The sequence below is a fragment of the Balaenoptera borealis genome (assembly GCF_965194805.1).
Source record: "Balaenoptera borealis genome assembly, chromosome: 20".
Lineage (NCBI taxonomy): Eukaryota > Metazoa > Chordata > Mammalia > Artiodactyla > Balaenopteridae > Balaenoptera > Balaenoptera borealis.
Window position 1 is genome coordinate 34,479,978 of NC_138879.1, and position 23,955 is coordinate 34,503,932.

General features: G+C 45.7%; 1 protein-coding gene across 1 annotated transcript in view; it reads left to right on the plus strand.

The window, feature by feature from the left end:
• The window catches only part of SCPEP1 (serine carboxypeptidase 1), a 35,770-nt gene extending 12,216 nt beyond the window's left edge, over positions 1 to 23,554 (plus strand). The window contains exons 6-13 of the mRNA XM_082371897.1: positions 8,665 to 8,737; positions 12,468 to 12,505; positions 13,391 to 13,519; positions 14,115 to 14,208; positions 14,975 to 15,088; positions 17,520 to 17,657; positions 18,651 to 18,814; positions 22,754 to 23,554. Coding sequence (XP_082228023.1) covers positions 8,665 to 8,737; positions 12,468 to 12,505; positions 13,391 to 13,519; positions 14,115 to 14,208; positions 14,975 to 15,088; positions 17,520 to 17,657; positions 18,651 to 18,814; positions 22,754 to 22,816 — 813 coding nt within the window. The 3' untranslated portion in view covers positions 22,817 to 23,554. The remainder of the gene's footprint in view (positions 1 to 8,664; positions 8,738 to 12,467; positions 12,506 to 13,390; positions 13,520 to 14,114; positions 14,209 to 14,974; positions 15,089 to 17,519; positions 17,658 to 18,650; positions 18,815 to 22,753) is intronic.
• Positions 23,555 to 23,955: the final 401 nt, after the last annotated feature.

Genomic DNA, 23,955 nt, shown 5'->3' on the forward strand with positions numbered 1-23,955 from the left:
ATTGTGTGAAACTCAAATTTCAATGTCCACAAATAAAGGTGTTTTTTGTAATTTATTTTTAATTTATTTTATTTTTTTAACGTCTTTATTGGAGAATAATTGCTTCACAATGGTGTGTTAGTTTCTGCTTTATAACAAAGTGAATCAGTTATACATATACATATGTCCCCATATCTCTTCCCTCTTGCGTCTCCCTCCCTCCCACCCTCCCTATCCCACCCCACTAGGTGGTCACAAAGCACCGAGCTGGTCTCCCTGTGCTATGCGGCTGCTTCACACTAGCTATCTATTTTACGTTCGGTTGTGTATATATGTCCATGCTGCTCTCTCACTTTGTCCCAGCTTACCCTTCCCCCTCCCCGTATCCTCAAGCCCATTCGCTAGTAGGTCTGTGTCTTTATTCCCGTCTTGCCCCTAGGTTCTTCAGATACCTAGCATAAGGTATTTGTTTTTCTCTTTCTGACTTACTTCACTCTGTATGACAGACTCTAGGTCCATCCACCTCACTACAAATAACTCAATTTCGTTTCATTTTATGGCTGAGTAGTATTCCATTGTATATATGTGCCACATCTTCTTTATCCATTCATCTGTCGATGGACACTTAGGTTGCTTCCATGTCCTGGCTATTGTAAATAGAGCTGCAATGAACATTTTGGTACATGACTTTTTTTGAATTATGGTTTTCTCAGGGTATATGCCCAGTAGTGGGATTGCTGGGTTGTATGGTAGTTCTATTTTTAGTTTTCTAAGGAACCTCCATACTGTTCTCTATAGTGGCTGTATCAATTTACATTCCCGCCAACAGTGCACCCTTTCCGGCATTTATTGTTTGTAGGTTTTTTGATGATGGCCATTCTGACCGGTGTGAGGTGATATCTCATTGTAGTTTTGATTTGCATTTCTCTAATGATTAATGATGTTGAACATTCTTTCACGTGTTTCTTGGTAATCTGTATATCTTCTTTGGAGAAATGTCTATTTAGGTCTTCTGCCCATTTTTGGATTGGGTTGTTTGTTTTTTTGATATTGAGCTGCATGACCTGCTTATAAATTTTGGAGATTAATCCTTTGTCAGTTGCTTCCTTTGCAAATATTTTCTCCCATTCTGAGGGTTGTCTTTTCGCCTTGTTTATGGTTTCCTTTGCTGTGCAAAAGCTTTTAAGTTTCGTTAGGTCCCACTTGTTTACTTTTGTTTTTATTTCCCTTTCTCTAGGAGGTGGGTCAAAAAGGATCTTGCTGTGATTTATGTCATAGAGTGTTCTGCCTATGTTTTCCTCTAAGAGTTTGATAGTTTCTGGCCTTATATTTAGGTCTTTAATCCATTTTGAGTTTATTTTTGTGTTGGTGTTAGGGAGTGTTCTAATTTCATTCTCTTACATGTAGCTGTCCAGTTTTCCCAGCACCACTTATTGAAGAGGCTGTCTTTTCTCCACTGTATATTCTTGCCTCCTTTATCAAAGATAAGGTGACCATACGTGCATGGGTTTATCTCTGGGCTTTCTGTCCTGTTCCATTGATCTGTATTTCTGTTTTTGTGGCGGCACCATACCGTCTTGATTACTGTAGCTTTGTAGTATAGTCTGAAGTCCGGGAGCCTGATTCCTCCAGCTCCGTTTTTCTTTCTCCAGATTGCTTTGGCTATTCAGGGTCTTTTGTGTTTCCATACAAATTGTGAAATTTTTTGTTCTAGTTCTGTGAAAAATGCCAGTGGTAGTTTGATACGGATTGCATTGAATCTGTAGATTGCTTTGGGTAGTAGAGTCATTTTCACATTGTTGATTCTTCCAATCCAAGAACATGGTATATCTCTTCATCTATTTGTGTCATCTTTAATTTCTTTCATCAGTGTCTTATAATTTTCTGCATACAGGTCTTTTGTCTCCTACAGGTAGGTTTATTCCTAGATATTTTATTCTTTTGGTTGCAGTGGTAAATGGGAGTGTTTTCTTAATTTCACTTTCAGATTTTTCATCATTAGTGTATAGGAATGCAAGAGATTTCTGTGCATTAATTTTGTATCCTGCTACTTTACCAAATTATTGATTAGCTCTAGTAGTTTTCTGGTAGCATCTTTAGGATTCTCTATGTACAGTATCATGTCATCTGCAAACAGTGACAGCTTTACTTCTTCTTTTCTGATTTGGATTCCTTTTATTTCTTTTTCTTCTCTGATTGCTGTGGCTAAAACTTCCAAAACTATGTTGAGTAATAGTGGTGAGAGTGGGCAACCTTGTCTTGTTCCTGATCTTAGTGGAAATGGTTTCAGTTTTTCACCATTGAGGACGATGTTGGCTGTGGGTTTGTCATAGATGGCCTTTATCATGTTGAGGAAAGTTCCCTCTATGCCTACTTTCTGCAGGGTTTTTATCATAAATGGGTGTTGAATTTTGTTGAAAGCTTTCTCTGCATCTATTGAGATGATCATATGGTTTTTCTCCTTCAGTTTGTTAATATGGTGTATCACATTGATTGATTTGCGTATATTGAAGAATCCTTGCATTCCTGGGATAAACCCCACTTGATCATGGTGTATGATCCTTTTAATGTGCTGTTGGATTCTGTTTGCTAGTATTTTGTTGAGGATTTTTGCATCTATGTTCATCAGTGATATTGGCCTGTAGTTTTCTTTCTTTGTGACATCTTTGTCTGGTTTTGGTATCAGGGTGATGGTGGCCTCGTAGAATGAGTTTGGGAGTGTTCCTCCCTCTGCTATAGTTTGGAAGAGTTTGAGAAGGATAGGTGTTAGCTCTTCTCTAAATGTTTGATAGAATTCGCCTGTGAAGCCATCTGGTCCTGGGCTTTTGTTTGTTGGAAGATTTTTAATCACAGTTTCAATATCAGTGCTTGTGATTGGTCTGTTCATATTTTCTATTTCTTCCTGGTTCAGTCTCGGAAGGTTGTGCATTTCTAAGAATTTGTCCATTTCTTCCAGGTTGTCCATTTTATTGGCATATAGTTGCTTGTAGTAATCTCTCATGATCCTTTGTATTTCTGCATTGTCAGTTGTTACTTCTCCTTTTTCACTTCTAATTCTGTTGATTTGAGTCTTCTCCCTTTTTTCTTGATGAGTCTAGCTAATGGTTTATCAATTTTGTTTATCTTCTCAAATAACCAGCTTTTAGTTTTATTGGTCTTTGCTATCGTTTCCTTCATTTCTTTTTCATTTATTTCTGATCTGATCTTTATGATTTCTTTCCTTCTGCTAACTTTGGGGTTTTTTTGTTCTTCTTTCTGTAATTGCTTTAGGTGTAAGGTTAGGTTGTTTATTTGAGATGTTTCTTGTTTCTTAAGGTAGGATTGTATTGCTATAAACTTCCCTCTTAGAACTGCTTTTGCTGCATCCCATAGGTTTTGGGTCGTCATGTTTTCATTGTCACTTGTTTCTAGGTATTTTTTGATTTCCTCTTTCATTTCTTCAGTGATCTCTTGGTTATTAAGTAGTGTATTGTTTAGCCTCTGTGTGTTTGTATTTTTTACAGATTTTTTCCTGTAATTGATATCTAGTCCCATAGCATTGTGGTTGGAAAAGATACTTGATATGATTTCAATTTTCTTAAATACCAAGGCTTGATTTGTGACTCAAGATATGATCTATCCTGGAGAATGTTCCATGAGCACTTGAGAAGAATGTGTATTCTGTTGTTTTTGGATGGAATGTTCTATAAATATCAATTAAGTCCATCTTGTTTAATGTATCATTTAAAGCTTGTGTTTCCTTATTTATTTTCATTTTGGATGATCTGTCCGTTGGTGAAAGTGGGGCGTTAAAGTCCCCTACTATGATTGTGTTACTGTCGATTTCCCCTTTTATGGCTGTTAGCATTTGCCTCATGTATTGATGTGCTCCTATGTTGGGTGCATAAATATTTACAATTGTTATATCTTCTTCTTGGATTGATCCCTTGATCATTATGTAGTGTCCTTCTTTGTCTCTTATAATAGTCTTTATTTTAAAGTCTATTTTGTCTGATATGAGAATTGCTGCTCCAGCTTTCTTTTGATTTCCATTTGCATGGAATATCTTTTTCCATCCCCTCACTTTCAGTCTGTATGTGTCCCTAGGTCTGAAGTGGGTCTCTTGCATATATATGGGTCTTGTTTTTGTATCCATTCAGCCAGTCTATGTCTTTTGGTTGGAGCATTTAATCCTTTTACATTTAAGGTAATTACTTAACATGTATGTTCCTATTACCATTTTCTTAATTGTTTTGGGTTTGTTATTGTAGGTCTTTTCCTTCTCTTGTATTTCCTGCCTAGAGAAGTTCCTTTAGCATTTGTTGTAAAGTTGGTTTGGTGGTGCTGAATTTTCTTAGCTTTTGCTTGTCTCTAAAGGTTTTAATTTCTCCGTCAAATCTGAATGAGATCCTTGCTGGGTAGAGTAATCTTGGTTGTAGGTTTTTCCCCTTCATCACTTTAAATATGTCCTGCCACTCCCTTCTGGCTTGCAGAGTTTCTGCTGAAAGATCAGCTGTTAACCTTATGGGGATTCCCTTGGGTGTTATTTGTTGTTTTTCCCTTGCTGCTTTTAATATTTTTCTTTGTATTTAATTTTTGATAGTTTGATTAATATGTGTCTTGGCGTGTTTCTTCTTGGATTTATCCTGTATGGGACGCTCTGTGCTTCCTGGACTTGATTAACTATTTCCTTTCCCATATTAGGGAAGTTTTCAACTATAATCTCTTCAGATATTTTCTCAGTCCCTTTCTTTTTCTCTTCTTCTGGGACCCCTATAATTCAAATGTTGGTGCATTTAATGTTGTCCCAGAGGTCTCTGAGACTGTCCTCAATTCTTTGCATTCTTTTTTCTTTATTCTGCTCTGCAGTAATTATTTCCACTATTTTATCTTCCAGGTCACTTATCCGTTCTTCTGCCTCAGTTATTCTGCTATTGATCCATTCTAGAGAGTTTTTAATTTCATTTATTCTGTTGCTCATCACTGTTTGTTTGCTCTTTAGTTCTTCTAGGTCCTTGTTAAACGTGTCTTGTATTTTCTCCATTCTATTTCCAAGATTTTGGATCATCTTTACTATCATTCTGAATTCTTTTTCAGGTAGACTGCTATTTCCTCTTCAGTTGTTAGGTCTGGTGGGTTTTTGCCTTGCTCCTTCATCTGCTGTGTGTTTCTCTGTCTTCTCATTTTGCTTAACTTACTGTGTTTGGGGTCTCCTTTTCGCAGGCTGCAGGTTCATAGTTCCCATTGTTTTTGGTGTCTGTCCCCAGTGGCTAAGGTTGGTTCATTGGGTTGTGTAGGCTTCCTGGTGGAGGGGACTGGTGCCTTTGTTCCGGTGGATAAGGCTGGATCTTGTCTTTCTGGTGGGCACGTCCACGTCTGGTGGTGTGTTTTGGAGTGTCTGTGACCTTATTATGATTTTAGGCAGCCTCTCTGCTAATGGATGGGGTTGTGTTCCTGTCTCGCTAGTTGTTTGGCATAGGGTGTCCAGCACTGTAGCTTGCTCGTCGTTGAGTGGAGCTGGGTCTTGGCGTTGAGATGGAGATCTCTGGGAGATTTTCGCTGTTTGATATTACGTGGAGCTGTGAGGTCTCTTGTGGACCAGTGTCCTGAACTTGGCTCTCCCACCTCAGAGGCACAGCCCTGATGTCTGGCTGGAGCACCAAGAGCCTGTCATCCACACGGCTCAGAATAAAAGTGAGAAAAAAAAGAAAGAAGAAGATAAAATAAAGTAAAATAAAATAAATTAAAGTTATTAAAGTAAAAAATAATTATTAAAAAAAATTTTTTTAAGTAATAAAAAAAAAAAGAAAGAAAGAAGAGAGCAACCAAACCAAAAAACAAATCCACCAATGATAACAAGTGTTAAAAACTATACTAGGGAAAAAAAAAAAAAAACGGACAGAACCGTACGACAAATTGCAAAAGCAAAGCTATACAGAGAAAATCACACACAGAAGCATAGACATACACACTCAGAAAAAGAGAAAAAGGGAAAAATATATATATATCGTTGCTCCCAAAGTCCACTTCCTCAATTTGGGATGATTCGTTGTCTATTCAGGTGTTCCACAGATGCAGGTACATCAAGTTGACTGTGGAGATTTAATCCCCAGCTCCTGAGGCTGCTGGGAGAAATTTCCCTTTCTCTTCTTTGTTCGCACAGCTCCTGGGGTTCAGCTTTGGATTTGGCCCCACCTCTGCGTGTAGGTCGCCTGAGGGCGTCTGTTCTTCGCTCAGACAGGACGGGGTTAAAGGAGCAGCTGCTTCTGGGGCTCTGGCTCACTCAGGCTGGGGGGAGGGAGGGGTACGGATGTGCGGCGAGCCTGCGGTGGCAGAGGCCAGCGTGACGTTGCAGCAGCCTAAGGCGCTGTGCGTTCTCCTGGGGAAGTTGTCCCTGGATCACGGGACCCTGGCAGTGGCGGGCTGCACAGGCTCCCGGGAGGGGAGGTGTGGATAGTGACCTGTGCTCGCACACAGGCTTCTTGGTGGCGGCAGCAGCAGCCTTAGCGTCTCATGCCCGTCTGTGGGGTCCGCGCTGATAGCTGCGACTCACGCCGGTCTCTGGGGCTCCTTTAAGCGGCACTCTTACTCCCCTCTCCTCGTGCACCGTGAAACAAAGAGGCAAGAAAAAGTCTCTTGCCTCTTCCGCAGCTGCAGACTTTTTCCCGGACTCCCTCCCGGCTAGCTGTGGTGCGCTAACCCCCTTCAGGCTGTGTTCATGCCGCCAACCCCAGTCCTCTCCCTGGGATCCGACCGAAGCCCGAGCCTCAGCTCCCAGCCCCCGCCCGCCCCGGCGGGTGAGCAGACAAGCCTCTCAGGCTGGTGAGTGCTGGTCGGCACCGATTCTCTGTGCGGGAACCTCTCTGCTTTGCCCTCCGCACCCCTGTGGCTGCGCTCTCCTCTGCGGCTCCGAAGCTCCCCCCTCTGCCACTTGCAGTCTCCGCCCGCGAAGGGGCTTCCTAGTGTGTGGAAACCTTTCCTCCTTCACAGCTCCCTCCCACTGGTGCAGGTCCCGATCCCATTCTTTTGTCTCTGTTTTTCTTTTTTCTTTTGCCCTACCCAGGTATGTGGGGAGTTTCTTGCCTTTTGGGAGGTCTGAGGTCTTCTGCCAGCGTTCAGTAGGTGTTCTGTAGGAGCTGCTCCACATGTACATGTATTTCTGTTTTATTTGTGGCGAGGAAGGTGATCTCCATGTCTTGCTCTTCCGCCATCTTGAAGCTCCTCCACAAATAAAGTTTCATTAGAACTCTCACTTGTTTTCATATTGCCTGTGGCTGCTTTAGCAGTACAGTGGCAGAGTTGAGTAATTGCAACGTAGTAGACTTTTGTTCTTCAGAGCCTAGAATATTTAATATCTGCCCCTTATAGAAAAAATTGCCAGCCTCTGGTGTAGGGGATGTTGTGCACTTCATTTTGCTTTGAATCAGAGGGCACATAATATCCAGATCTAGTCTGATCCCTCCTTTGAACTCCTATACCCTCCGCCTGGACAGAAAATGATCTGAGTTGTGTTATTTTCACATGACATGGATGTCCAGTTCTTCATCCATCTTTCGCTGAATAATGGTTTTAACATCAATTTTTAATTCTTATGCAAGTCAGTAATTTCATTAGGAGTTTCCAAATGATGGTTTTCTCCTCCCTTCATTTTGTTCACATTTGTTAGCTGGTATTCTCCTATAAAGTGAAACTTTTCCTCATCAGCTGGGACTATTTAAGTAACTTGAAATAAGTTCCTTTTCGAAAAGCCAAATAATGGCATAATTTTTTCTCTTTTATTACCAGTGTTCAAAGTCAGGCTATTCATTGTTTTCTTATTTTAGATCTCTGAATAGCTTGTGCATTCACATAATTCAAAATTCAAAATATGTAAATGGTATGCTATAAAAATTCTCCATCTTGCCTCTGTCCCCCGCCCAAGGCAACCTCTATTAGTTTTTTCTGTACCTTTTCAGAGTATTTCATGCCTATATAAGCTAGTTCTTGTGTATTCTTTTCCCCCATTTTTATACAAATGATTGTATATACTGCACACTATTCTACATGTTTCTTTTTTATTTTAACAATATACCCTGGAGATCTTTTTATATTCGACCATAAAAAGCCTTCTCATTCCTTTTTTTAAGCTGCATCATGCACCATGGAAATAACCATAATTAATTTAGCCCATCCTATTGATAAATATTTCAGTTGTTTCCAATGTTCTGCTACTGGGCAGATGAATTCCTTTTAAGTGGATAAAAACAGCAAGGGGCATGAGTTCCCAGTCCTAAGGCATCCATCCCACCCTCAAGGACCTTCTGAGGAGGCCTCCCAAATCTCCAGTGACGGCCATGCAGACAGTGGCGATTGTACCCAGAGAGCCCGCAGAGCACCTTGTGAGAAATCAGAGACCTCCAGGGGAAAGGGTGCCAGCGTCCCTTCTAAGGAAGAGATAGGGGCTACACCAGATCCCCCGCACATCCTGCCAACACCCTTGGGAAAACTCAAACGGTTCCTACTCATTTTGCAAATGGCAGCAGGAAAGAGTTACTCTTACCCTCTAGTGGGCATCTGTTGTCTTTGGATATCCAGCGTATCCTGGGTGGGCAGGAGCTTTCTCTGCTCAGGAAAGGCAGTGTATAAAGGCTTGGCTCCCTCATGTTGAGGAAGGGATGGAGGCCCCTGGGTCTTCTTGACAAGGATATTTCTTGGTTTCTCTTTCAGGCCATTCAGCAAGGGACCATCCAGTGCAACTTTGCCGGGGTTGCTTTGGGTGACTCCTGGATCTCTCCCATCGGTAAGTAGGGAATTTTCAGACATTTTAAAATTCCCTTTCCCTACCGTTCGGGACTTTGGGCTGTGGTGTGTAGATCAAAGAACAAAGCAACGGAATTCTCTGGGTCCTTGAAGAAGTTGGCACAGAAAGTGTTTGCCCCAGGAGTATTCCAAGAAATTCGGGGGTGAGAACTCATTTACAGAGCACCTACCATGGACTGATACAGGCTGAACCGAGGTCTCTTATTTGATTTTCACAACAAAAGAATCAAATTTTACAGTTGAAGACATTCTAGAGACTTAGAAAGATGATGGAATTTGCCCTCTGACACACAGAGTGAGTCGCCTGGGCAGGATTCAAACCCAAGTCTGTTTGTCATCTCGTCCTGTCCACCATCCGTATGCTAACATGAGCATTTGGGGTGAAATTCCCACCTGTTGCTCATTTTGATGGTGAGGCAGGGCTACCATCTGGTCCTGTAACTCAGAGGTTCGAAATTTCATAACCTGAGCATCCTTGTTGGGAGTATAGATAAAAGTTGTTTGGATTGTATACACCCAGGGTGTGGCTTCAGGCATCTGAAATAGTCACTGTGGTAGGGTTAACTCTAGTGAGGATTTCTAAATCTCAGCAATGTTGATGTTTTGAGCGTCATGTGATTCTTTGTTGTAGGGGGGTGTCCTGTGCAGTGGAGGATGTTAGCAACATCTCTACCCATTAGATGCCAGTATTTCCACCCCAGCGTGGCAACCAACAATATCTCCAGACATATTGCCAAATGTCCCCAGGGGACAAAATCACCCCAGTTAAGAACTACTGCCCTAACCTAACAAAAGGTGACTTTTCACAGGCAAAACCAAACTGTAGAGTTAGATTTCAGAAGAGAAGTTGCCTCCGAAGGAGGGAGGGGAATAAGCTGGAAAGGGTCACGAAGGAACTTTTTAGGCTCTCGTTGGGTGGTTGTTACATGAGTGGATGTGTTATTCGAAACTCTTCTTAATGTATGTCTATGGTTTGTGATGTGTGATTATGCCTCAGGTTTTTAAAAATAATAATTTATAAAAGGTAATATTTTCCCGTTAAAAGATAGAGATTTGGCTTGTTACAGAGCCATGTCCCTGATGGATTCAAGACATTCTGAAGCTGCTTGGAATGGTTATTTCTTGCCCTCGTTCTTGGCATCTTCAGGGCAGGACTGAAAGGACAGAACTGAGAGCTCAGTCCACATTGTGAAAAGGGCTGCTCTTTGTGTTTCCTTCCTGGATGTACTTCCTAGGATGCCAAGATGTTGCAGAAGCCTTGACCTGAGGCGTGAGGGGGCCAGCAGGTTTCCTGCCAGGTGTCTCACTCAGAGTGACAGTACTGGCCTCACGCTTCCTTCGAGGGTCTCATCACAGCTGTGTTAATAACACTAGACACTTTTCATGTGTTAACTTCACTTAATGCTTGCAACAGCTCCATGGGATGCATGGTATTATTATCCTAGTTTTGGAGGTGATGAAATGGAGACTCAGAGAGGTTAAGCAATCTTCCTAAAGTCACACAGCTAAAGCCAGGATGCACATGAAGGCAGCAGGCACTGGAATCCATGCACTTAACCATTACCCTGCATTCCTTCCTGAGACCAGTAAGTTAGCCTCATGGCTTTGCATGTGCTCTTCATCTGGTCCAAAATCTCCCGAATTCACCTGGTTGTGACCCACCTCCCCTTTTGAATCTTCCTGCCCAGCTCTTAATCCCTCCTTCCAGGTCCACCTTGATCCTTCCTTCCAGATCCACCTTATGTATCACTCTTCCACCCCAGAAGTACTCCCTTTTTTGAAGAAGTACTGTTAATTTTCATAAGCGATTATTAATTGCTTGCTAGGGAGTAGTTGTTTTGTTGGGTGCTGGGAAAGATACACAGACATGCTTCATTTCTTCAAGAAGATCTGCACAGTTCAATATGGTAGCCATAGCCGCATATGACTATTTAAATTAATGAAAATACATAAACTTTTCCATCTTTCATTTGTACTACCCACAATTTCAAAGTGCCCAATAGCCATATGTGGCTGTTGACTACTGTTTTGGACCACACAGATATAGAACATTTTGGGAATTCCCTGGCGGTCCAGTGGGTTAGGACTCTGTGCTTCCACTGCAGGGGGCACAGGTTCAGTCCCTGGTCAGGGAACTACGATCCCACAAGCCTCGCGGTGTGGAAGAAAAAAAAAAGAAAAAGATATAGAACATTTCCATCATTGCAGAAAGTTCTGTTGGACATCAGAGGTCCACATCAGAGTTCAGCAAACTACAGCCTCCAAGTCAAGTCTGTCCTGCCACTCTGCTTTGGTAAATAAAGTTTTTACTGGGACACAGTCACACCTATTTATTTACATATCCTCTGACTGTTTGAAGGCTGCAAAAACAGAGTTGAGTAGTTGTAACAGAGACCCGCTGGCCTGCAAAGCCAGAAATATTTATTATTTATTTCTTTCTTTAAGAAAATGTTTGTCAGTCCCTGGTCTAGATCAAGCAGGGAATGGGATGCATTGGAGAACTGCAGGTGATTCTTTATAAGAAACTGAGGCACAGGCTTGATGGTTTAGGGTTTAGCTGGAGAGGTGAATGACAGCTAGGTCCTGAAGGACCTGGTGTGCCTGCATTTCTCAGGGTGTGCTCTGAAGAATACCAGTCCAATGAAGTGCTATGCAAAGGGCTCCATGGCCAAATAAGTTTCAGAAGTGCCAAATACTGGTCCCACTTCCTCAAGGTTCACAGGTACATTAAAGGCTCTGAGAAGTGCTGCAGTAAAAAAAAAAATGTGTTTTCTTTTGCATAACTCCAAAGGTATTTCACCAGCAAGTCATTTTTCCTTCTAATACTTAGGTTAACATTCTGTAGAACTGGGGTTATTTGAAACAGACTTTGAGATACTTGGGCTTAGGGGGAACCATTGAAGGCTTTTAAGCAAAGGAGTGACATGTTCAAATGTGCTATAAGTTGTGGTCCTTGATGTAAATCAACTATACTTCAATTTTTTTTTTAATTACAGAAGAGGAAAATCATATAAGCCAAAAAAAAAAAGTTGTGGTCCTTGCTACTTTTTTGGCACACCTCTCAATGGCATTAGCCATACTTAGTGTTATGGTAGTTGTGAACTTGTCCAAACCAAGCCCAACTATTCTCTTTGAAGTCAGGTCTTGTCTTACTCATGTTTATATCTTATAAAGCTCCTTAGTGGCTTTAGGCCCATAGTAAACTCTCAGTACATTTTTGGAATTGAAATGAATCGATTGGCAGTACAGCACAGACACTTGTTGTGAGGTCATTAGTCTTCGTCCTTAATTAGGAAGCTGGCGTCCCCATATTGGAGGAGCAGGCAGGGTGCAGAGCAGAACTGTGAAGGTGGGGAAATATTTTAGGCCGTCACAAAGTCTAGAAGTCTGCAGATGAGAGCCTCCACTGCACACGCACTGCTTGCCTGTGGTGCCATCCCTGGCGATGGCTCACTGGCTGCGCCAGTATCAGGCCAAATTAATGTGGCATTTAGTCCTGAGTCACCAGTAAGACCCCCACAGCCTCGCCCCACCTCCCAGCCACCGAGACATCAGCCCTGCATGGGCCCTGGTGAGTTAAGGAGCCTTCAGACCCAAAGCCACTGCATTTCTTCTGTCTCTTTCTGCTTTGGAAGGAGAACTAGTTAGGTATTTTGGGGGGAGGACAGAGCCACAACAAACTTATTTTATTCTTATGTGGTTTCCTTTAGATTCAGTGCTCTCCTGGGGACCTTACTTGTACAGCATGGTAAGTAGGTGAGTCCCCAGCTCTGCACCTTCTGTGGTTAACAGCCCAGCTGACCTCTTCTGGCTCTGTCTGAAGGAAGGACAAAGCTAGCTGGGTTTGCCTATGTGGTTGACACTGCCCCTTAGGGACTTATCAAATAATCCATATCAAATCAAAGACCCTAAGCAACAGCCGGCCTTGGGGACAAATTTAAAGAAATATCAGCACAGTTATCCCATTTCTCCAGGTACAAGAAATGCACATTTTTAAAATCCCCCCCACCAGCTTTTTATTACAGACATTTTTTTTTAAAGTTATTTTATTTATTTAATTTTGGCTGCGTTGGGTCTTCGTTGCTGCGCACGGGCTTTCTCTAGTTGCTGTGAGCGGGGGCTATCCTTCGTTGCAGCGCACAGGCTTCTCATTGTGGTGGCTTCTCTTGTTGCGGAGCACGGGCTCTAGGCATGTGGGCTTCAGTAGCTGTGGCACGTGTGCTCAGTAGTTGTGGCTCGCGGGCTCTAGAGCGCAGGCTCAGTAGTTGTGGTTCACGGGCTTAGTTGCTCCGTGGCATGTGGGATCTTCCCAGACCAGGGCTCGAACCCGTGTCCCCTGCATTGGCAGGCGGCTTCTTAACCACTGCACTACCAGGGAAGCCCCAGACATTTTCAAATATGCAGAAAAGTTGAAAGATCATGGTGAACACCCATATACCCATCACTTAGACTCAGTTACCATTTTCCTATATTTCCTTCATCTATAAACACAGCACTTGTAATGCTGTGCTTTCATATGGATGGTCCCCTTTCTCCTTCCTGCCACTCTTTCTGTTACCCATCCCTAACTGGAGCAATGCCAGATTTGTGTCTCTCACAAAGTGGGCCTTTTAGTTCTTGCTTTGCGTTCCAGTCTCTTCTCGACGACCGAGGTCTGGCAGAGGTGTCTCAGGTTGCAGAGCAAGTCCTGGATGCCGTAAATAAGAGACTCTACAAAGAGGCCACCGAGCTGTGGGGGAAAGCAGAAATGGTCATCGAACAGGTAAGAGGGGACACGCTCGGGGCCAACCTGCTTGGCTTTTCCCCTTGGATGAAGGGACCTTGGTTGGTGTTGTTAGGATTGGGATCTGTCCTGAGACTGCCCACAAGTCGAGAAATGATGTCAAACTAAACGATACATCTGACGAGTCTGAGCAAAGACAGGGTCAGAAAGCCACCCAGCCTGCAAGACTTGCCTGCCCCTCGACTGAAGGTATGGCTTCTATAAAAAAGAATATGTCCCACAGAGGCAAGTGTTTGGATCCTTGCCGAGCAGTGCTCTGGCCCCAGTGAGCCAGGAGGGAAGAATGCACAGGCTGAGGACTTGAGTGTGTAGGACACTGTAGCTCAGTTTTCCCTGGTAATTAACACACAGGCCCTTGATTTTCTCCTGCGGCATCGGAGCTCACTACCCCAGGAGACCAGGCTGACACTGCTGGTCTCTGAGCCTTCAGGGCTACATTTCTTTCTGGTCCGAGCAAATGTACAGAGTTAAAGCTGTCCTCGGATAAGGTGGAGAACCAGGTGCCGTTCTGTTTTGCAACTTTGATAATGAATAAATAAAACAAACAGCCAAATATATTTCTTCTGTATTTCAGAACACAGACGGGGTGAACTTCTATAACATCTTAACTAAGACGTCTCCCATGTCTACCGTGAAATCGAGTCTACAATTCACCCAGAGCCACCTAGGTGAGTGGACCTTGTCTCCGCCTCCGTGTGAGAGGAAACCAATTTTTTAAAAAGCTTTATTGATATATAATTTACATACCATAAAATTCACCCATTTTAAGTGTGTAATTTTCCATGGTTTTTAGTTTATTTACAGAGTTGTACACTCATCACCACAATCCAGTTTTAGAACATTTCCATCACCCCAGAAAGATCCCACATGTCTGTCTGCAGTCAATTTCTGTTCCCACTCCCAGCCCCAGGCAACCACTGATCTGCTTTCTGTCTCTCTAGATTGGCCATTTCAGGACATTTCACATAGATGGAGTCATGCACTAGGTAGTCTTTTGCATCCGGCTTCTTGCACTTAGATAGCGTTTTGAAGTTTGGAAACCAGCTTCTGCACATTGAATTACGATGTCAGTTCTCCTAAAGGCTGGATTGAGTTGTCTTCCCTGCGGGTGCTGAGTGCCTGGTATCCTCCCGCCATGCCGAAGCTGCAGGAGGCCTCTAGGTTCCACTCAGCTGATTGCCTTTGGCCGTGCTGGATAATCTCAGTGGCCCCAGAGTACATAAAATGCAGCAATCAAAATCATTAAAGCATCTCCACTTGGAACAGGTTCCTGACTCCCCCCGCCCCGCCCCCGCCATCTGGGGGGAATCAGGGGGACACTTTTCTTTTTCCAGGTGCAGGCCTCCCTCTTACAGCATCCCCGGCAGCTTAGAAAAGAGGTTCGCTTGGTCTTATTTCCAGTCCTTTGACTCACCGTGTACCAGTTTGTTTTAGTTCATCTTTTCCAGTGCCACGTGAGACACTTACAGCAGGATGCCTTAAGTCAGCTCATGAATGGTCCCATCAGAAAGAAGCTCAAAATTATTCCTGAAGATTGCTCCTGGGGAGGTAACTTGTGTGACCTAATTAAAGCGTCTTTTGTAGAGCTGGGGGGTGAAAAAGGTGGAAATTCAAAGGCCTTAATTTGTTGAATGGGTTTTGGTGGTGGCGATAGTGTGTTGCAGGTAGAACAGTATCGGCATTGATAGATGAGCAAACATAGAAAGACAGTAAATAACATGCCAAAATTGGTTCAAAATCGGGGGTTGGTAAGGGAAGTGGGTGGGGAGAGAAATGAAGCGACTTTTTATAAGTGGAAGCCTGGAGTGAGTACACAGGAATCATCACACCCTCCTCTTTACTTCTGTATCAGTGTGAGGTTTTCCATAATAAAAAATTGAGATTAAAAAAGCCATGCCCAAGGCCACAGTTGGTTGTGGGTAAGACTTCCACACAAAGGTCCTTTTGGACAGGGTTTGAGAAGCTCTCTCTGGCTGGCCTCTGCAGGCATCCTGATGTAGATGTGGTCTGGCATCTATTGCATTCTGGTCTGAAGGTCATAGTGGGGAAATACTGGGGTCCTCAGGGACCGAGACCAGGTAGAAATCTTGCATAAGTTCCTGCTCAGTCTTACAGGGAAGCCATGAGTGGGACTCCCAGACTCCTGGAGGGGAAACACTCAAGCTGAGGAGGGTTTTGTTCATGTCTAAGAGACCCCAAAGCTATGCCTCTGTTAGGGCAGAACCTTGACAGCGGCGGAGAGGCTGGGACTTGGCTCTGGCCCTGGCTTCTTCAGGGGACGCGGCCATCCTCCCAACATGCAGTCAACAGAGGACTCGTCCTAGACCTAGTGTCTTCATTTCCCCCTCACCCCTTAGAGTTTTCTAGAAATGAGGGGAAAGTTAGCTCAAATAAAAGAATGTGGTGTCAGAGCTTTAAGGGGTACAGACACCCACAGGAGGTTGGATGCTGAGAAGGAGGAGATGTGAGCACCCCCAGGAGGCCAGGTGAAGGTCAAGCTCACAAGAGCACATCTTTTCGGCTCAACCCCCTCATCTTACCTTCATGACCGTGTTGTCCAGCCCCAGCTTCTCGCGTTATACGGAACCTCCCTCCCTGCCCAGTGTGGCTGGACGGGCGAGCCAACTACACTTTTGCAGATGAAAACTGCTAAGAGCAAACTCTCCCTGGCTCCGGGTGTGCCTGTGTATGGGTCTGGAAAGGACAGACTGCACTTTCCGGGTACCCTCAGTGTCCCAAGTCCAGCTTGTAGTTAAGGCCTACGTACTTCGGAGTCAGCCAGGCCTGCGTTCTGGTCCCACTTTGCCACTGGCTGTTTCGCCCGGGGCATGTTTCTCAGCCTCTCTGAGCCTTATTTTCTTTAGCCATTGCACGGGCTAAAGAACCTAACCTCGCAGGGCTGGTGAAGGAAGGAGGCAATAGGGTGTTGCTTACAGAGTGCTTACTTAGCACAGTGACTGGCAACTAAAAATCAATGATGGCTGCTGCCGTTGTTCAGTACGATGACAGTGGTGGTCAGGGATCCAGCAGGAAGGCTGTGCGGACCGCCTCCTCTCTTGCCTGGGGCTAGTCATCCACGCGACTTTACCAGGGGCCGGCTCCGAATTGGTTTAGGGCTGATTTGTTGGTTACTAAGGTAGCCCTCCTGGTTCAGAGCTTAAAACTTGGCCCTGAAAAAGCAAAAACAAAGCAAAACAAAAAAACCTTGGCCCTGGTATTACTCAGCAAAGGAGGAAAACTAATGTTGGCCCCAAATCAGTTTGTCCCCTGAGAGGACCAGCCCAATGGGTATTTTCTTTTTTTTTTTTTTTTTTAAATTTTATTTATTTTTTGGCTGCATTGGGTCTTCGTTGCTGCGCACGGGCTTTTCTCTAGTTGTGGAGAGCGGAGGCTACTCTTTGTTGCGGTGCGTGGGCTTCTCATTGTGGTGGCTTCTCGTTGAGGAGCACGGGCTCTAGGCACGCGGGCTTCAGTCGTTACGGCATGTGGGCTCAGTAGTTGTGGCTCGCGGGCTCTAGAGCACAGGCTCAGTAGTTGTGGCGCACGGGCTTAGTTGATCCGCGGCATGTGGGATCTTCCCGGACCAGGGCTCGAACCTGTGTCCCCTGTGTTGGCAGGCGGATCCTTAACCACTGCGCCACCAGGGAAGTCCCTCAAAGGGTATTTTCTAAACCTCCCTGTTTCCTTGGGTGTTAGCTTTCTCTGGGTTTCCATCCCTCATGACAAATGGCATCTGCTGTCATCACAAGCACCTGGATGAACAGACACGTGTGCTGTTTGGGCTCCCCTTCTACACGGCCAGCTCGGGGCACAGATTTCTGGGCCAGCTCGTCCCTGTTGGCGAAGCAGCTGTGTGTATTCGGTCTTTGTTAGGTGCTGCATGGTGGTCACTTGTGGGTGCTGGATGCTCTGGGCTGAAAGGTGCCTCTTGTTCTGGCAGGTTCCAAGCTGCTACCTCTTTCTCCTTCCCCTTGTACAGGCCAGGCTTCCAGTGTCTTCCTGAACATGGAGGGGGACTTCATGAAGCCAGTCATCAGCATTGTGGACGAGCTGCTGGAAGCCGGGGTCAACGTGACCGTGTATAATGGACAGCTTGACCTCATCGTGGACACCATGGGTAGGAGCCACTCGGGGCCCATAGAGCCAGTGTCGTGGGTTGAGCTGGAAGGGAACTGGCCTCTTGGGGGACTGTTGACATTGAAATGGCAGGAGGAAGGCCATCCACCCCTGACCTGACTCCTTGAAGAAGGTAGGGCTGCCCGAGGTTGTGACCCCTCAGAGAAGCCTGGCCTGTCCAGCCTTTGAGGCCTTGGGTATGATTACAGAAAAGGATGATACCCACCCCCACCTCGAAATTTAAAAAGAAGACATTTCCCTAGCCACTGGACAAAGGCACCATTTAACTGAGGGAAAACCTCGTTTTTGTGCAGCGTCACAGGGGATGGTAAGCACTGCAGCATGAATCAAGACAGCCCTGCTGACCCTGTAAAGATGAAGACCCAGGGGAAATGGTCTTGGTGGGGTCCCTCCCGCAGTGGCTGCCACCTGTGCCCACCTCTGGTTTCAGGGAGGGCCAGGGAGAAACTCAGGCAGGTTCTCAGAACTGGCAGAAAAATCGAGGCACGTGGTCTGGCAGGCGTGAGCGCGCCTCAAAGTCAGCAGGATTGAATATTTTTGCGACTTGGGAGCCAAGGGTACTGAGGATGATGTGAAAAGGTTCCGTGTTTCTTCCATGAGCTCCCCCGTGTGATCCACCGTCTCCTTACCCTGAGGCTTCTCCATCCTCCTGGCAGCCCTGTCCACCTCCAGAGGTGCCCGATTTCCTCCCTACAGAGCATAGGGCAGTGGGAGGGTCAGGGGCAAAAAGTAGTCACAGCTGTTAGGTTCCTCCCGCGCAGCCTGGCTGTGGCTGGGAAACCCAGTGCTGCAAATGCAGAGTCCCAGGCCCTGCCCAGACCTACTGCATCGGAATTTGCATTTTAACAAGATCCCGGAGTGAGTTTTATGTACAGCCCAGCTTGCAAATTCCATGCCGAATCATGGGACCCAGATTTTGGTTTCTACTCCACTCAGCTCTTAATGCTGGGCCCTTCTTCATCCCTCTCGCCAGGTCAGGAGGCCTGGGTGCGAAAACTGAAGTGGGCAGAACTGCCCAAATTCAGTCAGCTGAAGTGGAAGCCTCTGCACAGTGACCCTAAGACTTCAGAAACGTCTGCCTTTGTCAAGTCCCACAAGAACCTGGCTTTCTACTGGATTCTCAGAGCTGGACACATGGTGAGAGAGGGTCAGCGTTTGTTCCAGATTTGCCACTCGAGCTGGGGGTGGAGGAGCCACACGCACTGGTCTCATAAGTGCGTTGGGTTTGGGGGTGTTTTGGGGTCGCTAATGAAACTCTATTTGTGCTTCATTGACAAAGTAAATCCTCCTGAGAGACTTAACGCTGGGTTCTCTATCCTCTGCTCTTTAGGTTAAATGCGTTGAATGTTACTTTCCTCTGGACAGTTTGTCCTGAAGGAACAACTTGTCCTGAGGGAGGGAGGGAGAAATCGTCTTTCCCTGACATTTTCAGGGAGCGAAATCAGAGCTCGGTGGTCTGTAAGGCTGAGCACAGTGCAGAGTACAAGTGTTTGTGAGGAGTGGTGGCTCTGGAACTTCAATTCAGAAGAGGCTTCACCTGCAAAGACGGGCACGGAGGCTGCAGCACTCTTGCACTTGCCTAGCGAACACGGTGTTTTCCCTTAGGCTGTAGGTGGACTGAGTAGCTTTCCCTGGGCTGAGGGAGATTATGGAGGGATGAATACACTATGCAAGCACATGCACACACGTGCACACGCATACACACACAGACTACCTGCAAAGGAGCCAAAGGCAGGGATGCCCAGGAAGCAGAAGGGGCCCAGGTGTTTCCCTCATGGTTATGCTTTGGTCCAGCCATTTAAATGCAGGCTCTCCTTTCGTCCCAGATGGCAGTTTCCTGGAGGAGATCTGTGGGAGGGATGGTAAGGCTTGGCGCCATTGTGCTAAGACAGAATCTCCACAGAGAAGGGGCTGAGGGACAGCTGTCTGGCTAGAAAGGAGGGCCTGAGGAACTGGCCTTAAAGCTTCATTTGCACAGTGAGCACATCATAGAGCATTCACTTGGACCGCCAAGGAAGTGCTGAGGGACTTGGGGGTTACCAATAGTGGTTCTCAACTGGGGTCAGTTTTGCCCCAAGGGGACTTCTGGGATGTCTGGAGACATTTGGGGTTGTCACAGCTTGGGGAAGGTTGCTACTGGTATGTGGTGGGCAGAGGCCATGGATCCTGGTAAACATCCTGCTGCACACAGGCCGGCCCCCCACCACAGAGAATTGTGCCGCACAAAACGTTAGTCGTGTCAAGGTTGAGAAACCCTGATCTAGAGGAAAGTGGGAGCTTGGGTATATGGTATACTTGTTCTCACAATATTTATTAGGTATCTTGACCATGGATAACTTGTCCTCAACCTCTCTGACCCTTAGTCTTCTTCTTTTTTTTTTTAATAAATTTATTTTATTTATTTATTTTTGGCTGCATTGGGTCTTTGTTGCTGCACGCGGGCTTTCTCTAGTTGCGGTGAGCGGGGGCTACTCTTCGTTGCTGTGTGCAGGCTTCTCATTGCGGTGGCTTCTCTTGTTGCGGAGCACAGGCTCTAGGCGCGCGGGCCTCAGTAGTTGTGGCACGTGGGCTCAGTAGTTGTGGCTCGCGGGCTCTAGAGCGCAGGCTCAGTAGTTGTGGCACACGGGCTTAGTTGCTCTGTGGTGTGTAGGATCTTCCCGAACCAGGGATCGAACCCATGTCCCCTGCATGGGCAGGCGGACTCTCAACCACTGTGCCACCAGGAAAGCCCTTCCCTTAGTCTTCTCTTAAGAACCTCCCAGAAATGAAGATGCTGCAAGCTTTGAGAGAAACCAAAGATACTCTTTGGTTCCTTTATTCACTGAGCAAACATTTGAGTGTCTCATAACCACTCATCCCTGTGCCAGGTACTGGGAGTACTCAGATGGATGATAACACCATCTCTGTCCTCCAGGAGCTCATGGACCGGAATGGCAGACAGGCAAAGAGACTCTAGTAACATGGGGTGAGAAATCCCAAGATGGGGCTTGGCCCTGGGAAGGGGGCCCAGCCCAGGCTTGGGGGTCAAAGACAAGGCCCTAAGGATGGGCAGGAGTTAGCTGGGTAAAGAGGAGAAGGTGTGGGGTCAAAGAGAGCAGTGCCTGCAAGTCCAGAGGCGCCTTCAGGCAACTGCGGCCTTGGAGGGTTGTCTCCGGATCACTGAGGAGACATGAGGCTGGAGAGGGAGAGTTTGCATACCTCTGTAAGGAGCTTAGACCTACCCTGAAAGCAATGATGTGCCACTGGGGAGTTTTAAGGAAAGGAGTAAAATTACCAGATTTGTCTAAGAAATAACATTCTAGCCATAGAGGACGTGGGACAAGACTAAAGCAGAGAGCTGATCTAAGATGCTTTTATGATAATGCAGACGGGAGAGACATAGAGGAATTTGATGTTAGAAGGGAGAATAAGCAGGACTTGGTAACTGTTTGTCTATAGACCAGCCGAGTGGGCTGTCCATAGGCAATTGACTATATAAACTGTGTATTTGTGGGTCTGGAGTTAAATGTTTGTCCTTAGAGATAGAGATTCGGGAGTCAAATATGGAAAAGGCGAGGGTCAGGGCCCTGGATACACCAGTATTTAAGAGGCAGGAGGAAAAAGAAGGACCCACAAATGAGACTTGAGAAGAGAACAGCTAGAAAAGTAGGAGGGAGACCAGGGACATCCCCAAAGCAGAGAGGGGCCAGTGGTGTCGAATGCTGCCAAGAGCTCAGATAAAGGACTGAAGTGTAAGCAGTGATTTGGGTGCACCGGTGTTGGTGGTAATTGTGGCAAAAGCATGTTTAGTGGATCGGCAGGCTCAAGCCAGCACGGAAAGGACAGAGCGAATGAATGAGCAGTGAGGGAGAGAACACAACTTCCCTTAAGAAACCGGAAGGAAGTAGTAGCCCACCCTTTTAATAAACTTGATCCGAAGAGACAGTGGACAAGGCAGCAGGACACAGGGTTAAGAAGGCATTTTGTCATGGCTCTGAGTACCTTCGGTGTTGACTGGGAAAAGGCAGTAGGAGGTCTTAGAGCACAACACTATTTCAAGAAAGGGTCTCTGCGGAGTCAGAGAGGAGGGGGAGGCAGGAGGAAGCAGCTGTGGGCTGTCACTGGTGTGAGGAGTTCAGGCCCGGTTCCTCTTGGTTTGTCACCAGTAGAACAAGGCATCAGTTGGGGGCAGCCTTAAAATAGCTGTTGGAGACTGTTATTAAATCATCCCCCAACCACTTCCTCTTTAGTTGATTAAGTGTCGTTTTGGCATACCCCACTGTGCCTGTGCCTCCTGGGGACCAAGCCTGGCAGGAGAGTCGAGGGCAGGAGTGTGAGAGAATCATGGAGCCGCAGAATTTCAGAACTTGGAGCCATCTACTCTACCCCCATCTTTGTGGAGGACAAACTGAGGCCCATGCCCCTCCCCCTTTTGATGGTGTGTGGGAAGGAGATTTTTTACAAGAATTATTTGAAAAATCTTACTGGAAAACAAAAAGTTGAATAACCGTGTAAAAGCAGGGGTGCCCCAAAGGGTCTTGTTGGTTTACAGATTTGCTGTTAGTTTCCCTTCCACGCTGGGACCCTTCCTACACAGAGAATCCTTTAAAGTATTTACAATCTTCCCTCTTCCTTGAACAGTCTGGATCCTAGTAACATAAGCACAGCCGTTATAAAGAAATCAACAGGGACTTCCCTGGTGGTCCAGGGGTTAAGACTCCGCGCTTCCACTGCAGGGGGCGAGGGTTCCACCCCTGGTTGGGGAACTAAGATCCTGCATTCGGTGTGGCCAAAAAAAAAAAAAAGAAAAGAAAGAAATCAACAGATCAGCCCCAAATGGAATAGGAAATTCCTTCCTAAATGCTGGCTTCTCTAGACCCCTGCAGCCCAGCAGGTGGGGGCCCAGAAGAGGATTTGTCCAGCGTAGGGTCATTTCACAGAAGGGACGCTCTCTTGAGGAGTGGCACCCAGGTGCAGCTGTCCTCCCAGGTTGCTGGCACAGAGCTGGCCCCCCCAGCTCTGTCTCGGGATGATGGCCCTGACCCCAGCCCCAGGCGTGGAACCAGGAGTGCTAATGCGGATACTGCTTGCTTCCAGGTTCCTTCCGACCAAGGAGACGTGGCTCTGCAGATGATGAGGCTGGTGACTCAGCAAGAATAGGATGGCCTGGGCTGGAGGTGAGCTGCTTGGCCTCGGGGCACGGAAGCCGAAGCAAGCACCCTGAAGGTGTAGGAACCACTCTTCTCCCTTCGAATCTGACTCCGGGGGAGAACCTGACTTGGGCTGTGATTGTGAAGGGTCCCATCAGCTTCGACAGAGGATAAAATCATTGCCTTTGTGACAACTTGGAAATCATTACTGCTTCTGAAAACTAAGTTTTAAAAAAATGGGTTTGTTTTCATCAAAATGAAGGGTTGAAATAGATTAACATTTTCTTATTACAAAAGCAAGTTATGCGATTTATAGAAAAAACAGGAAATACAGGCAAACAAAGAGCAAAATGAATACTCATATGCTCCCTTCCCAGGGATAAGCACTGTTACCACTTAAGTGTTTATCCTTGCAAATCTTTTTTTGCTATATATACAATATATATTTTTTACAAAAAACACAATCATTGCTATGTTATTTCACAGTCTATTTTGTTCACCCATCAGTATGATGTCTGCTGAGCATTCCATTTTATGGATGTACCATAATTTACCTACCAAATGCCCAGTTGTTTCCCATAAGCAGTGTCTAGTTTGTCGCTTTTATAAACGGTGCTCTGGTGATTTATCCTGTTAGTTACATTTTTACACACATCCTTATCATTTTCTTAAAATAATTTCCTAAAAGCATACTTGTTCAGTCAAAAAATTGTAACATTTCTTTAAAATTAAAATGATGAGTTCGGGACTTTTGAGTTTTAATTCATGGCTCAAATCTGCAAAGGGACCTGATAGCTTCTATGATAGCCCTGAAACAAATACCACTTCCTGTAGTTGTGGGGCTGAGATTTTGAAAACCAAACCCGAAGCCTCGTCCTGCAGTGTGTGAGGAAAGAGTTACTAACAGGTTACGCCTGCGTGACCAGCCCCTTCTGACCTGATACTAAAACAGGCTTCCTTGGGTGGTACTCCACGCTTTCCCCACAGTTTGGTTTGCTGTTGGGAAGAGAGGGCTCCTGTACTCCTGTGTAGACGGGGAAGAAGGCCAGAGGCTTGTGCTGGGTCCCCCTGGACTCCACCAGTGCGTATCGTTCTCCTGCTGCTTCTGCCAGGTATGATTTGCTGGAAAAAAATTGAACTATGAGTATA